Source organism: Gossypium hirsutum, chromosome D01 (genome assembly GCF_007990345.1).
Source record: "Gossypium hirsutum isolate 1008001.06 chromosome D01, Gossypium_hirsutum_v2.1, whole genome shotgun sequence".
Classification (NCBI taxonomy): domain Eukaryota; kingdom Viridiplantae; phylum Streptophyta; class Magnoliopsida; order Malvales; family Malvaceae; genus Gossypium; species Gossypium hirsutum.
In genome coordinates, this window is record NC_053437.1 from 14496081 (window position 1) to 14513126 (window position 17046).

General features: G+C 31.7%; 1 protein-coding gene across 2 annotated transcripts; it reads right to left on the reverse strand.

The window, feature by feature from the left end:
- Window positions 1-684: 684 nt before the first annotated feature.
- Window positions 685-13132, reverse strand: LOC107921126 (uncharacterized). 2 transcript variants are annotated; one of them, XM_016850992.2, is made up of 13 exons: window positions 12690-13131; window positions 11951-12161; window positions 11663-11713; window positions 8915-9045; window positions 8715-8831; window positions 8487-8606; window positions 7564-7634; window positions 6865-7031; window positions 6042-6095; window positions 1754-1863; window positions 1316-1429; window positions 1098-1223; window positions 685-1009 (listed from the first exon to the last, which is right to left on the reverse strand). In XM_016850992.2, exons 2-13 carry the CDS (start codon window positions 12125-12127, stop codon window positions 982-984), a joined length of 1266 nt encoding a protein of 421 aa, XP_016706481.1. In that variant the 5' UTR covers window positions 12128-12161; window positions 12690-13131; the 3' UTR covers window positions 685-981. The 2 variants fall into 2 exon arrangements, with proteins under 2 accessions (XP_016706481.1, XP_016706482.1); XM_016850993.2 differs by lacking the exon at window positions 11663-11713 and having other exon boundaries at window positions 12690-13132.
- Window positions 13133-17046: the final 3914 nt, after the last annotated feature.

Genomic DNA, 17046 nt, shown 5'->3' on the forward strand with positions numbered 1-17046 from the left:
TAAAAAAAACGTTGGAACAATTGGTTCCGCAAATTATCTCCAACCACATTCTCAACCTTTTTTATAATTTGAAAATTAAAAGGAAATCGACATATTTAAAAGATAAATCAGGAGAGTTTTTTTTATTGTTAAAATATTAATTGATGAAAATTTTGAAGTTTTTAATTTTTGTTTCGTGCATGTGAGACTAATAGTAGTAATAGCCTCGCTTACTAGCTGCCATCCATGAGAGAGGAGTTGGGTTGTTTTAAAAGAATCAAAACTATCTTCATTTTTCTCTGTTACTTTTCCCATGAAACAAATAAGAAAGAAAAAGAGAAAATTTACAAACTTTAGTCTTATTGCAAATAACAAAAAAAAAAGTATTTTGAATTAATTGCAAATATGTCCCTAACTTTAGTCACAAGTAAAAAAAAAGTCATGTAGTGGATTAACAAAATTTTTATCGACAGTGACCAATTTGAGTAATTATCTTAATTAAAGTGACTAAATTGACAAAAAAAATTAGAGTGATCAAAATAAAAACGACATTATTTTAAAGAGACCTGTGGTGTAGTTTATTCAAAAATAAAACATTAAAAACCAGTTTAGAAATAAATTTGACTATTATAAAGATTAGTTGTTATGGAGAAGACTTACTGTATAAAAATCCATAGTTTACACCTAATGCAGGGATTAATAGCATAATCTAAACCTTTTCAAATTATTATTATTTATTTGATTGCATCCGGTATCGTGAAAAGCCACCAGACGCTTTCTAGTTATTTGTTCTATTAGTACATGACAGAGACAGCCGTACACGTCCTCGTTCAATATACACAGACATCTTAAAAAGAACCCAAAAAAGAGAGAAAAAGACGCCCCTTTTTCTTCAAATCTTAAAGTGAAATTAGCATAAAAAAATGGTTTCCATTGTGTGCATTCAGCACAACTTCATGGGAGAACTATCTAAAAGATGGTGAACCACTGATATCTATCAGGTTAAATGATGTTGCAGCTCCCTTCACGGCTGAAGAAGCAAGATCAATGAATGATTTAGTCACTCCAGGGAACAATACAACTGCATTTTGTAAATGTATGCAAGATATAGCACGTACCTTTTTGTGCGTTCATAACGGGCCAAAATTTGCTCAAACTTTAGCCACTTCGGACACGTTTCTTCGAGATGTACATTTTTTGGTCCAGAAATATAAGCATGAAAGATGAATTGCAGACTCCTTTCCCTGCTTTGCCAAAATCAAAGAAGCCACAACTTTGTGATGCTGTGGAACCAAAGTGACAGTAAATGATGTTTGTAGAGTTTTTAATAACCTACCTCCCTTCATACTCTGATAACCAAGCTAAATACGCCGCTCCAAAATACATGGACACAAATGGATTTGTGAGATCTTCTATGTAATCAACTCGATAAGCCCTATAGCCCGTCTCTCTTCACAGAAAAATTAGAAGTTTCAAAAATATTTGGTCATTGTTATAGAACTAAAAGGGACAAGTGTAGAACATTTATACTGTGTGAATGATCAGGAAAAAAAAAGGAAACAAGCTAACTTCATGTTAAGAAGCTAATAATTCATGGTTTTAGATAGTAAATGTATTGTCATGTTTTGGTATAAACCTCATAATGCCTGCAGGTTGCATGAAATAACTGTCATATGAACCCAAGGAGGTAGAATGGAGGAATACTAGAATTTAAGTCCTTTTGCTTACATTTGTTTATAGCAAAGATAATCTTTTTTCTCATATTTTCACTTACTTGTAAAGCCAGAAAGCTGTAGAGTAGTCAATTCCCATTAGACCAGTTGATGTTTCATTCCCATCTATAAAGCGCATGCTAACAACATCGGCCAGAGCACAAAGTACTGTCTGTACAAAATATAAGTGTTGGGATTAAAGTTAGACAAAAAAAAACTGAAGATAGATATTTTGCAACATAAAAGCTCAGTTGCTTCATATGTATTTAAGAAAACTTGATTCAATGAACATCAATCTCAAACTAGTTATCAGCAATAGCAGGAAACCAGTTCGACCATTATAACTGATCTAGACTCTAGCCATACAGTGGAAAATATAAGTTCTAATTGTAGAGATTAGTCAAAACGTATTACTTGTAGTGATTTTAGGACTGATTTTTAAGTTTCATTTAGTACTAATTTTAGGAAGAGTAAGTTTCTTGATAGTTTCCTAATTATTACTGGCTGTAGTAAGGGTATAAACACCTAGACCTGTACCATTGTTTTAACCCAAGTCATTCAATAAAAACAATTTGTTTTCTCACATGATATCATACCAAGCCTTCATTGCTGATTCTTTTCATCAGTTATTTTCCTATTTTTCAGTCTTCATTTTTTTTTTTGGAGTGGTTTCTACATTTTCATCCTTTGTTTTTCAAATATTTAGGCTTATATCTTGCAGATTACAATTCTAGCCTTCGGTGCCATTTATTTTAAGAGAGACATTACTACAACTCAAACTCAAAGATAACTCTGAAAAAAGTAGAATTCAATAGAGTATTGAGATACTTAGAGGCCTATTAGGGGTGTTAGATAAGCTCAAAGCCAATGATACATATTCTTTAGCGTTCTCAAGTATACTCTTCCTTGTGAGCTCAATGTCTGAAATTCATATCGGACTCAGTTCAGCACTCATTCTAAACGTCCAACCAAGAGAAAATTTTCAGTTGCAGTTAGTTTAGTCACCACAGTTACAGGCAGCGGAGACATCCAAACTAATCCACTGCTGGTTCTAGAAAATGTCATCTATGTTCCTAACCTATCTACTAATCTAGTATCAATAACAAGCTCACTCAGGATTAGAACACAGAGAAGAATGGACCTGCAAAGGAAAAGGATAGACTCTACCATGTACCGTCTTGACACAATAAGTAATTCAGGAAGTGCTAGGATAGTCAACCCGTCATGTCTTTCCTCTTCCAATATAAGACACTTCCTGGGAATTGAGGTAGCACACTTAAGCTCTTTTATCTCACAACAAAAATACATAATTGATCTTTTGAAGGAAACTAGAACCAGCATGCAAACCTACATATGCCCTAATAGATTCCCATGGTAAACCTTGGGAAGCTAATAATGATGCTGCTCTAGGCAGAGAGATGTACCAAAAGATTGGTGGGAAAACTCATTCATCTTTCACACAGAATGGCAGATATCACATATGCTATGAGTGTGGTAAGTCAATTTATGCATAGAACTAAAAAGTACATCAGAAAGTTCTGGCTTGATCTGCATGCCCTATGTTTTCAATATAGGATAAAGCACATTAAAGTATATAAACACTTCATAAAGGAGAAACCGGATAGTGGCTTGATTTGCACACCCTACATTTCAACCAAGCGTAGACTTTTGGATGTGTTGACTAAAAGACCCAATCGACAATACAACATAAGCTGGTAATGAAGAATACCTATTCATCAACTTGAGGGGAGTATGGAAAATATAAGGTGTATTTGGGAGATTAGTCAAAATATTACTTTGAGGAAAATGTTACTACAGAGATTTTAGGATTGATTAAGACCGATTGAAGCTTCATTTTATGATTAAATTTAGGAAAAGAAAGTTTCTTGGTAGTTTCCTGATTTATACTGGCTGTAGTTGTGTATAAAATACCGTAATTTACCATTGTTTTAAGACAAGTCAGTCAATAAAAGTAATGTTCTTTTCCACATATATTGTACAAAAGGTAGACAGATCGAGGTCCTTTCCATTGAATCAATCCATGTAAACTTTAGTTGTACTTGATTTCGTTTCTCTTACTTTTATTCATTCATATTTTCATACTAGTGCATCTGAAGACCTATATTGTACTTGTCCCAACATGTTAATCATTCCTTGTTTTGGTCTATTCATACTTAAAAGATAGAATACTAGCCAATCTTCTGAATTTGTCCTTACACACATGAGAGAGATGCACACTAGATTATGTCACACCTACCATGTGGCTAAAAGCAGTGGTGAATCCAGGGAGGCTGCCAGGGGTCCTGGGCACCCTTAAAATGATTTTTTTTTTCATTTAGGCTCCTTTATAGTTTATAAATTTTTAAATTAGTAATGGAAACACAACTAAAATAATGCTCATATTTACTATACTAAAAGAATTTAAAAGACAATTATACCTTTATAGTATTTGTTATTGATGTATGTGGAAAATATAATTAGTCAACTATTATGGAAACATGTATTATTTAGATTGATTTTATGAATCAGTTAAGTGATTTTAGAATCTTAATTTTAGGAATCATTTTACCTTGATCTTAGAACTGATTTAGAGGATTTCACTTTCTAGTTCATAGTATTTGGTCGTCTATAAATATCTAAGCTACCCGTGTTTTACACAAGCTATCCAAGAAAAATATCATCTTTTCACCATCCTATTTTTCTACTCTTCTTTTCACCTTACTAAAAAAAATATGGTTTTGCAATCAACTTACCAACTTAGTGTCACTTGACTACTGGCATAAAACTTGGTCAGGAATTTTCTTATGGCATATTACACGCACATACATACATATATATATATATAAACATTATTTCACTGAGTTTCACTCAATCACTTTTTAGCTCATGCTTTTGCTAAGAGAGTAGAACCCAAGCCAAATCAGTGGCCTTACCTTTCGAATTGTTAGTTCAAATCTCCGAACCAATCATAAATCTAAGATATAATTTTGTTAACATGTAAAACTACAGCCTGCCCATCAAGAAAAATAGAAGACAATTAACCAGCTTCAGATTTTGTACTGTTTTCGACTATTTTATTGGGAATAATAATACTAGACACCCTCATGTTCCTAGTAGGTTTAATCAGGAACATCAAGAATCACAAAGAAAATCATGTTGCAATCAAGGAATCACCATGAAAAGATCAGCAATATAATATATATATATATAATATATATATAAAGAAATTGAGGGAAATTTAAGAAATTGGTTGCTCTGTAATAAGAGAAAACTTCAAACTTTAAACCAACAGCCCCACTGGATGTGGGAATACTTAAAAAGTATCCATATTGCATTTAGAATAAACTCAAGTTTAGTACACAAGTGGCCAGCAAAGAAAAGGAAATAAAAAACCTTAGATGCTGCATGAATGATGCATTTGGTGTATTGCAGGGGCCTGGATAGGATAACTCTTATTTCTTTTCTTCTTTTTTTTCTGAATGTCAGATATGATAACTTTTATCCAAGAACACATATGATGCTCCTTTAAAAGGAGGATACGAGTACCAATTTGGTTTCTCATATAATGTGGCCTAGGAGAAGCTATCCTCTTTATTCCTTCAAATCTGATCATCTTCATAATCCACTTCAATAAATGCACCACAAATGGTGGGTGAAAAGGAATGTTGAATGATAAGATAGCAACATATGCATATGACTTGGAAGAAAAGGAGAAGAAATACTTGATGTACTTAAGATATATGGTTTAGAATTACTAATCATGTAGGTCATATATTTGGATCCATATTTATTGATTAAGTTTTTAGTATATAAGTGCCCACAGCTCCGTAAACTATCAGCGATTCAGAGTTCATTTTGCTAAGCAAACCATTTTCTTATAAAGGGTTTTGCTAACAAACATGCTTAGGGCACTCTTTAAAGTTAGTAAATGTATTATTTATAATAACATTGTATCATGTGCAATAGTTGACAAGTTTATTCATCATTTCCAATGCTTCAGAAGATATTACTATATATTAGCAAAATCCTATTACAAAATGTAATTTGTAGACACAAAGCATTTGTTATTTAAAATATTCCCGATTGCCTAAAATATACCACTATTCACTTTATGTAAGAATATATTATTATTTTTCCTTAATATTTTTGGAGACGCAAGAGCATGTCTGAACAGACTAATCACAAATTCTAGTCCAAAAGCGTGCGTGGAACCTGGCTTGTGCATAAAAGTGTCCAAAATTTACATGAAACAGTCATTTGTAAAGGAACATACTAATATTATATGTATAACTGCCTGGTAATATTTCAGTTTCTACTTTTCAAATATTCTTCTTCTAATTTTGTACTTACAGGATTTATTCCCCTTGTACTGAAGTACTTGGAAACAATTATTTCTGCAATGGCCTGCAATAGGAGTTCCATGTCAAGAATTTGAAAAACAACATTTTAGCTCAGTAATTAGAAAGATTGATTGCAAAATGACAGGATACTCCTGGCTATATCAAAGCAACATTCTGTTACAATAATATGGACCCGTTGAGGAATTATTATAAAATTAATTTAATGGAATTACATAGTTTCCAGTCAATTTTCTTTCTTTTTATTCTCTTTTATTTAAATCCGAATTAAGTCTATATCATCAAGTAATTTCGTAAATCATCAGCAAGACAAAAACATTCCAGAAGTGTAAGGTTATTAGTAAGTGTGTGAGTGCATTCTCTTCTTCCATAATTTCTCATATTTTTTTATCCAGACAAAAAATTTACAAACAGCTAGCACTGCAAAAGCCTACAAGCCTTGGTTCCAATAGGTTTTTGCCTTTATCTCACATATACCGTGCAGTCTTAGAACCCCCTTCATACTTAGCAGCCAAACATATTTCAGCACAGAAGTGTCTGTTTCTAGCAATCAAACATACTCCAAACCAAGCTTGAAATCAATTTGTATTAGACTTATAACCCAATTCTTATTGTGGATTTTACTTACATTTTTTACCCTTAGGATCTTGCGCCATATGCACTTTGGCAAAGAAAAAAGAACCAACTTATACTAAACTTCTAAGACTGGAAATGTAATGATATTTATCGGTATTCTTGACAACATGTCGGAAAAGGAGAAAATGAAAGTATTTATTCCAAAATTGATAGGATATCAATTTTCTGTGAATTCATACCCTCAGTTCTACACGAGAAAGATAAGGTTTCTTCTCTTTATTACAGGAAAACCGCACTTTTCCCCTTATTTCCTTAGATTTAATCCATTCCTTGAAGACATCAAGGTGATTCCACATATGTTCCATGTCTTCAGAGGAAACTCTAGAGTCCCAATATAGGTCAAAACCTGCATATTTACGCCATTAAGGAAAACAAGCATATCATCTAAGCTAGCAATATAGAGATGAACTACAGACATAAGTAAAATATAATATTCAAAAGGAAAGATCAATTGATGAAATTTTATGTGCTACATTTTTCACTGAGTCAAAGATTAGATTAGTAGATTATCCATACATGTTAGTTTTACTAGTTTTAGAAGTGACAGGATAATTACTATTTTACTAATCGAGCTGTTTAAATTGAACTTTCATTTCAAGCTATACAGAGTACAAATCCAACATTTAATTTGTAAAATAGAGATCCTGCTTTTTTTCCTTTCTTTTTTTTTATAACATAACAAGGTTAGATTTTTTTTCCTTAGCTTTCTTCACAGTCAGCATGATTAGATATGAACTGCATTGACAAAGCCATTGACATTATGACTAAATCATTATCTATCTCAAACTGATGAAATAAAAATTTTATTACGAGATAAGTTGATATATAATGACTAAAAGTGCCATAAAATAACCAGAAGTAAACGAGCAAAGAATTACCCTTAGACGGTGAAACTGGTGAAGTTGGAAAAGTTGGTGCTTCGATAGGCGAAGGACCATCAAACTGTTTCCTACACAACAGTGACAAAATAAAATCATTTGTACTGCTGATAGCTAGTTCTATTAACATAGCATTTCACTTTGACAGCTGGAAATATGCTTCAAAAGCTAGCGTAGCTTCAACTGGGATAACATTTATGGGTTCTTCAGAAGCAAAACAAGATATACTAAGAAATGGATACAGATAACTTCAGTTGCATGAGACAACAAAAAAATGAGTTTGTCTAGAAATTAACATTACGGATAGATGATCAAGCACAAAGGAGGACATGAAGACCAGATTAGCACAGTGAACATATTTCAGACCTGAGCTGAACCCCAACAGTTCAAATTCTGCTTATAAAATAATTCTCAGCCATCTTATTTTAAGTACAAATTTCAGAAACACAAAAACACTTCCCTGGATGACAAGGAAATTCTAATAAATAATAAGTTTAAAAACAATATATAGAGAACAAATTTAATGCAGGAAGGTGGTGCAAACATTTGCCGCTTTCTTTCTACCATATTAATAATGCCATGTGAGCTTCATCATAGAAGATAATATTTTAGCACAATATTGTTTACAGTAACAAAAGTTACAGTAACTTAAAATTTTAATTACATGCAGAGTTAAATCATTTGGAAGACATTCATAAAGAATAATTTAATTTCAATCAGATAGATAAAATGATGAGAAAAGCGAAAGGACCCCTAAAAAAAGACAAAAAACTAAAATAAAAGTCTCCATTTAACAAAAGGAAAGAATATCTTCAGACAATATAATAATTAAACATTTTAAATCAAATACCTGAGCAACCTATATGCATCCCTATGAAAATTTTCATGATTAAATGGAGAACTTATAAGAGGAGTATAAAAACCTTGATAGATAACATTCTTTCACTTGAAGATAACGCTTCCAATATGGCAGGGTTGATTTATGATTTACTTTTTTTGTACCACCACTATATGCTCTGACGACAAACTCTTCAGTTCTAATTCTGCAAATTTAACATCTAATGAGAGAAAAAATACGACATTATTTAATGATGTGGTGAAAAATAAGATATACATTGAAGATAGGTCTAAAGCAGTTACTGCTAACTCACTTGCCATCAAAGTTTGATAACCATCTAAGGTAAGCTGCTCCAAAATATACATTTACAAAAGGCTTGTATAGAATATCTGGATCCTCTTCGACTGGGAATAATAAGTAGTCTTCTTCCCTACCAGAATTTTCAAACTACAACTTTATCAGGGTTAGCCTAGTTAGATGCCCCCATAAGAGGAATAAAAAATATATTTGTACCTGACAATCCACTCTGCTACTTTAGGTGCAACTTGCATGATTCCTATTGTAATCAGATTAGTTTTCTTGTCACATCCCATGGCAAGAGGCTGTCTGTTACTTTCTAGTTCTGCAATAGCACAAATCATCTCCTGCACGATAGTGAAAGATGTCAAACTTTAAAAGTTAAAAAGTAACTTCATATTTTGCACAGATTACTGAGGAAGGATAATTAACTCCTAAGAATGGACATAGGTGGTGCTGGAAAAAACTGCTCGAGTTAAGAGCACTTTTTCTGCACGTAATAAAACAAGAGAATGAGATTATCTGGAACTGGTGTGGTTCAAAATTTAAAGCCTCTGTAGTATGGAAAATTCTGAGGCAAAGACACAGGAAGGTCCGATGGCATGACTAGTTTGGTGATTGCATTCTGAAACACTCATTTGTGGCATGGATGGAAGTCCTATAAAGGCTACCAATGAGAGGTCAAGTCCAATCACAGGGATAACCTATTTCCACTGAATGTCTCTTGAGCAAAATGGAACTTCAAACAAGAGAACATGTGTGTATTGAGTCACTTCTCAAGGCAAATTTAGGAGAGACTTCTTCGATATTGTGGAGTAACTTGCAATGCTGGATCATGGCAGGAAGCACTCAAGTGGGCTATTCAAATAAAAAAAGGAAAGAACTTAACTCAGCTATATTTAGCCTTCTCTGGAATGCGTATACATATATTATATGGCAGGAAATGAACTGTCAACTTCATGGAGGTACAGCCAGACAGATGGAGCTATTTAAACTAATCACTGGACTGGTTCGGAAGCGAGTTTTATGCCATCCTCAATTTGTTGGAAATCTTAGTAATTGATCTCCTTGTCATCTTATCTACAGTTTTTGAGCAGGATAGTTTGTAACTAGTACAATACAGATTCGCTTGTAGCAAAATATTGCTTTCTTTTGGATAAATTAAAACTTTACATTATCCAAAAAGAAAAAAGAGCATATGCAGAGCTAGCTGATTAAAGAAGCCTTAATTAAAGATGTATAATTAGTTAATTTACACGGACACTTTAAATTAAGTAAAGTACCCAGGTTGTATATATATTAAAGGAAATGGGTACATGACACCTAGTGCTAGAAAAATATGTAATACAGGGAAATATTGATAATTCAAATCAAATTTGTTCCTTTCCCTTTACTTGATATTCATTGAGTGCATGGTTTTCTCCTGATCTCAATACAGGATTATCATAGAAAGTAAATAGTACTCGGTGAATTTTACATGGCCAATCTTGTTTGCGCATACTCCTTCCACTAACTTCACTTCAAAAAGCGATAGCTTTTTAACAGAATCTTTTCTGATATTTACTACCTATGATTGGATTTTTAATGTTTTATGCTTATTTTCCCAGCTTAGCTTAGTGTAGCTGGTGTAGCATCAATACTTGAGAATGAAGTACATGTATAGAAGAGCTTCATGATATTTTGGATAAAAACCTAGCATCTTTAACGTGATATTGACCTTTAGTCAAACCCCAATGGCTAAATATCCAACTCCTTGCCTCAAAACAAATGGCCAAAGCCTAGACTTTAGAGAGAGCAAAGATTAGCTTTGATCAGACAGACAGAGGCTGGGGAGAGAGAGAGGTGGAAGGTTTCCTAAAAACAACAGAAGAGTTCAAAACTAGTGGCATTATCTTATACAATTTGAAAAGGTAACTGAAAAGTTTGTCCGTCAATTAAAAAACTTGTAGAATTATCAGGTAAACTTGCTCTTTTCACCAGGCCAAGAAAAGTGAACTAAGCTCCCTTGGACTAGTACACACTTTCAAAGATTCCTGGCCCACTGTCCGAGGTCTCCATTTTTCATCTATTTAAGGTCTGGCAGGATTATTAAGTTACCATTTGACCAATAATGGAAGCTGACTGCATCTATGTTACTTAGACTCGGGTATGAGGGTTGGACACAGATGGATGTGTTCGATACAGATATTTTCAATTTTTTCCAAGGTTTTCCATGTATTTGGTGAGTCCTTCGAGGATTATATCCATGTACTCATGTAGGAAAATGTCTTAAAACATTGGTATTTCCAAGAGAAATGAGGAGTCGGTGCAACATAGGACTTCATAGCAGTGCGAGCAACCAAAAGACTCTTATCAGTATGTCCAATTGCCAGTCAGCTGGAATTCCCTGACATTAGTTGATAAGGTGTCTTAAAACCGCCTTGTCATGAACAAAATCTAAAATAACAAGTGTTTTCCATTTACAATTTTAAAGTTCTGGTTTTCAAGACCGCTCAATCATAACATAGTGAAAAAATAAGAACAGGTTGAAAATAGAATTATTTTAATCACTATGCTACACTAAATCAAATTAAATTGAACCGTAGCTATGATTCTACCAGGAATAACATTGTCTATTGCTTCAAATGTTATCAATCTTCAGAACATGTATTTTATGCAAAATTGTGCCATTTATTTTCCTTTATCCTCTTTGTATTTAAATAAAGAACGGTTAATTCAATATATAAGGCAAGAGTGGATGAGCAAATAAATTCAAACAATTATTTTAGACACCTAATATTAAACATAACCCTGTCACCAGGATTACAATCTGGCAAGAAATACTTCATTGTTCATTATATGCAAATTAGTAAGAAGAGTCTTCGTAAGAAATTATACTTCCATACCAATTTATCTTTTCATGAATATAGATACAGAAGGAAAAACAGTGAAACAGGTTACATATTCAGGTTATAGGTGACATACTGGATCTAGCTTTTTATCAAATTGTCTGCGTGTAACGATTTCAGCCACAGCCTGAAAGAGCACCAAGCAGAAACTTTATGTAATAAAAAAGATTTATAACTTTGAAACCATGCAACTTTTGGGAGACTACTTGTCAATATTAAATGTCATAAAGAAGAACTTTGTGAATAAGTTCTTATTGTCTATCCAAAAAGGACAATCTACTTATCGAGATTGAACTTCTCAATTTTTTGCTAGAAGCTTACTATTGCCTCAGAAATTAAATGATAGGTCATTCAAGTAAGCTACCCTCATCTCTGTCTGTGTCAAATAAGGCTGTCCATCAGGATCCCTTGATAGGTGAACTCTTTGTCCTTCAGTTTCCCCGGCACCCGTCCACTCTGTTCTCACTTCAGGGTGATTCCACATTGCTTCCATGTCCTCGGGATCGGCACATTCATCCCAATATTTGAAACTAACACTCATCCTCGCAGGACTGCTCAATTCTTTCTTATGCCATCTATCAATAAGAATAGCATCGGGTTTGATTACAGCTCCAGTATATATATATATATATCAGACGTACGCAAGGAAAAGAAACTGTGAAAAATGCATTGCCTTCAAACGCTGACACTCATTGTTAAGGAACAACTTTAATGAATTACAAGATCGTATATAGTTCATAAACTGAGTTCCAACCACTGGAGAAATTAAACATGTGAGCAAAATGAAAATGGTATCGAGCAATCTACCTTTAAAGCAGGAAAAGGCAAGCAAAGTGCAATTAGTATAATCGAACCACCAAATCAGAAACATTTCATATGAATTTTAGACTCCAAGACTATGCATGAAAGAAACATTCATGGAAATATTCTCTCAATTCCAGGAAACCCATTGAAATCAACAAATTCCAATGAAACAAATAATCTAAAATGAAAACGTATAGATGTTAAAATGCAGAAACACAAAATGATAAAAGAAACCCATAAATAAAAGAACATAGAGAATAGCATTAGGAGCTTAATAACGAGGAAATATAAAATGATACCATAATTCATAGAGGGGAGAAACGAAGGAAGCTACTTCCAGAAGGGGTTAGAAAAGGAAGAGTGAGAAACAAGGAAAGAAAGGTAAAATTGAGGAAATAGGGAAGTGGGGAGATTTAGGAAAAGATAAAAAGATGGAGGGTATGCCATTGTTACCGGCATTGGTTTCTAAAGTTTTGCTTATTTAAGGCTGAAGATTGTAGAAATAGAAAGAGGGTGGCGTTGGCCAATTGGACTCGATCGCACCATACATTGACACTTGTCATCTTTCAGGCTGTCTGTGTCTCTGTCTGTCTATTCGCACGAACGGTAATAAGAATTCAATTGATAGAACAAACCAAGTGAGAGCTCATAGTTGAGGTTGAGGACCTCAATGGCAGGTTCCTAAACCGGCTGGCATCCGCGAGCTTGGATCAGGTTTTCTTCGGGTTTAGATTTTATCGGGCTCAAACTTCCGGTTTTTGAGGCTCGGATTTTCTCGAAGGCAAATCCTTCGAATTTTATATTAGATCAATTTAAAAATTTTGTTAAGTATAATTTTATCAATAAATTTAATATTTCAATTATGAAAATCTTAATCATATAAAAATATATAAAATAATGCAAAACTACTTTAGTTTTATATTGAGATAAATAAATCCCTCTCCATATATATACATATATATTATGTAATAGTATATTGTCTATTATAGTTGGTGATTAAATCCAACTCGATTAGGGGTGTTCATTTGGTTAACCGACTGGTTAACCGATCCGAAATAATATTAACCGAATTAACCGACCTTTCAAAATTTTTAATCGTTAACTGAACCAAAATTTTTTTTTAAAAAATTAACCGAACCGAAATTTTTTTGGTTAATTCGGTCGGTTAACTGAATTAACTGAAAATTATATGTTTTTTTATTTTTGGTTAAAAATTAACCGAATTAACCGAATTACCTGAATTAATCGAATTATCCGAATTACCCGAATTAACCGAATTGAATCACTACATAATTAAATTATTTTTAGACTTTTAGACTTTAGTTTTAATTTTAGTTTAAAATTTTATTTTTATTTATTAAATTATTTGTAATTTTTATAATTGGGTTGGGTTGGGTAATTGTGTTGGCTTGAATACTTGAGTTTGGATTGGGTTTAGGTGAATAGTGGGCCTATTTATATATTATAATTTTATTTATTAATTTTTTCGGTTAAACCGAAAAAATTCGGTTAATCGACCGGTTTCAAAACCGAATTAACCGTTAACCGAAAAATCAAAAAATAATTAACTGACTCCCGACCGAAAAAATTCGGTTAACCGACCGATTAACCGAATTCGGTCAGTTAACCGAATTTTTTCGATTTTACCCGAATTTCGCACACCCCTAAACTCGACCGACCAAATTTAGCCAATTCGAGCTAACTTGTTGTAAATTTAGTTTTGATTTTGGACCAATTAAAATAGTTATATATATATATGTATGTATTAAAAGTTTTAAAATATATTATTACATTATGTAATATTATATTATATATTGTAATAGTAATAAATAATATATTATCATTATATATTATTGTTTATTATTATATTGGTTGAAATATACTCTAAGTTATTATATTCTTTGTACATTAGAAAGTTAATCCTACTATTTGTGATGTTATATCATATCGTATAATATATAATACATCAATAGTTTATATGTATGCATTAATGATTAAGTATTATAATATTATGTAATATAAAATCTTTTTATGATAATCTATAATATAATAATAGTTATATATATATGCATTAAAGTTTTAGTAAAGTACAAGAATAGTCACCCAACTATTTTGGTCGTTCTATTTTGCTCACACAGTTGTTACTTTATTCGTTTTAGTCACTCAATTTTTCGAAATTAAATATTTTAGTCACTTTTGTCGTTAACTTAGTAAAAAATGTCTAATGTGAGCTTTTTTCTTGATCTAATAACAAATTTAGCCCTCTAACGTTTACATATTCTATTAATTATTTTATTTTAAATCTAAAGAATTCAACAACTTTATTTTCAATTCTAAAAATTATAAAATGTATTTAAATCTTTATATTTACTTTTTTACTTTTTATAATTCATATTCACTTTTTATAATTCAAGTAAACTCATTTTCTCAATGTTTTTTATTCAACCTCTTTCAATGTATCTCCTTTTTCTTTTGCTACATTCTGTTATACCAAGCTTTATTTGATAATATGTTTTGATATAGCAAATTAAAATATTTTTGAATAAAAGTTAAAGTTGCACAAAATTGGTAAAATTGTATTTTTAAATAATCTCTAAGAGATATAATTTTGAACCTTCCATTTGGAACTCTTAGAAAGCTTTTTGAATCAACTTTTAATAAAATTAAAATGGTTTCAATTGAGTTAAACATTTTCAATCAAGTTAAAAAAAAAAGCTAGTATTGTTCCAGGCCAAAAACTTTTTGTTTCTCAAACATCTTTGCCAAGTATTGATCCAGTATCGATAGATTCTAAAATATCGATCCCTCCCAAAAAATTGGTACCAAATTGACATTTTGTTTCTCAAACATCTTTGCCAGGTATTGATCCAGTATCGATACTTTTCATATGGTATTGATAAAAGTTTACTAGTATCAATTTTTCTGGCTCCGATGGTCACTGAATTTTGCATTAAATGCTAAAAATGTCAATACTTTATTAGCAAGTATCAATACTCGTGGTTGCAGATGAATTAAATGCATTCGTTATTTCATCTCCAACGGTTCTATTCATTTCTTAGACAACAACAGCGGTTGGAAATCAATTAGGGGGCCCTACAAAAATAAGAGAGGTCATTAAGCTTAAAGATCAATCAAAACAACCTTGTGATTTCAATTCTCAACAATTTCCTTTATACACACTTGTGAGCTTCCATTGTATTCATTTCAGCTCAAGTGTTTCTTTTTCGTATTTGTGCTTTATTTGCTAACATTCTTATTTTGTAAGGGTTTGTTCTTAGTTCGCTTATTTGTTATTCTCTTCAAGAGGGTTTTGTCTTAAGGTGTGGGTAGAAACCTTAAGGGAGTTTGTAAGGTTAAACATTGTCCTTAACGGTTGTCAAATTAGTGAATTTTGGAAAAATCCTTAGTTGTGGAAAGTTAAGGTAGTGAAGTTGACAATTGCGGTCGAACCACTATATATCGTCGCATTTATTGTCTCTATTTATTCTCTTAGCTACCATAAATTTTTAAAAGGCCAATTCACTTCTCCTCTTGGCAATTTCGAGTTGATTAATCGAGCTGGCACATTGTTCGTCTCAAATGCCTAACTAAAACTGAGAAATAAGCCCAAAATTCACAAATTTATAAATCCAGAAAATTGATTTGGTTGATGACACCAACTTTGACAGCCTTACTCTTTACTATAGAGATTGTACTAGTTTCAAGCTTTAGTGTTCTAGTATTTTTATTATTCCTAGCTCAAGTGTTGGAGAGAGATTGTAGGTTAAGACCATGACATTTGATATTTCCAATTTTGTCAATTGAATGAAGGAATGAGCAAAGTGTAAGAGAATATTGAAAGCTATTTGGGGTAAAAAATCTTTAAAACATTTTTATATTTAAAATTTAAATTTTTTTAAATTTTAATTTTTTTAAATATTTTTCATAATGTTTATAGTTAGGGCTGAAATGACAAAGTTTGTAAATACTGAAGGTTGAATTTTTTAGATTTAGAATCAAATTAATAGAATATGTAAATATTTGAGGGGTAAATTTGTTATTAGGCCAATAAAATAAACTCCATGTTAAACTTTCATTAAACAACTAATGAAAGAATAACTAAAATATTTAATTTTGAAATATTAATTAAATAAAACGAAAAAAATTAATAATTGATTGACCAAAATAGAATGAAATTAATAATTTGAAGATTATTCTTATACTTTACCCTTTATTTTTCAAGGATTTTGGCTTCTTTTATGTTTTTGGTGATGCCACCACTTTTTCTCTTTAAGCAAATATCACGAGGCTGAGTGAAATATTTTTCTATAAAGGTGAGTATTTGGTATATTAATAATGTATTTTTTTATTATACAAGTAGATTTAAAAGTTTAACATGTGTATCTTTTTTTAAATATTTAACTATATCTTTATAGGATATTTATCACCCCTAATTTTTTTTATGGTGTCTAAAAATTTTACTGACAATATTGATAAATTAATAAAAAAATAAGTATTTTAATAATTATATTCATAAAAATAGAATTTACCATCAATCGAATCCATGAAACCAAATGTATATAAAATATTATTAGATTACCAAAAAAAACTTAGATTATGATGGAAGATAGATTATGATGGAAGATAATTTATGCAACCATTGAATTATAAAGAAAG

Excerpts from the sequence above, each read along its gene's own strand:
- LOC107921126 (XM_016850992.2), bottom strand. The coding sequence starts at position 12,127 with ATGAGTGTTAGTTTCAAATATTGGGATGAATGTGCCGATCCCGAGGAC. Across the intron at positions 8,607-8,714 it reads TTATCAAACTTTGATGGCAA|AATTAGAACTGAAGAGTTTG; the intron begins GTGAGTTAGCAG and ends TTAAATTTGCAG. Across the intron at positions 1,224-1,315 it reads TTATCAGAGTATGAAGGGAG|GGAAAGGAGTCTGCAATTCA; the intron begins GTAGGTTATTAA and ends TTGGCAAAGCAG.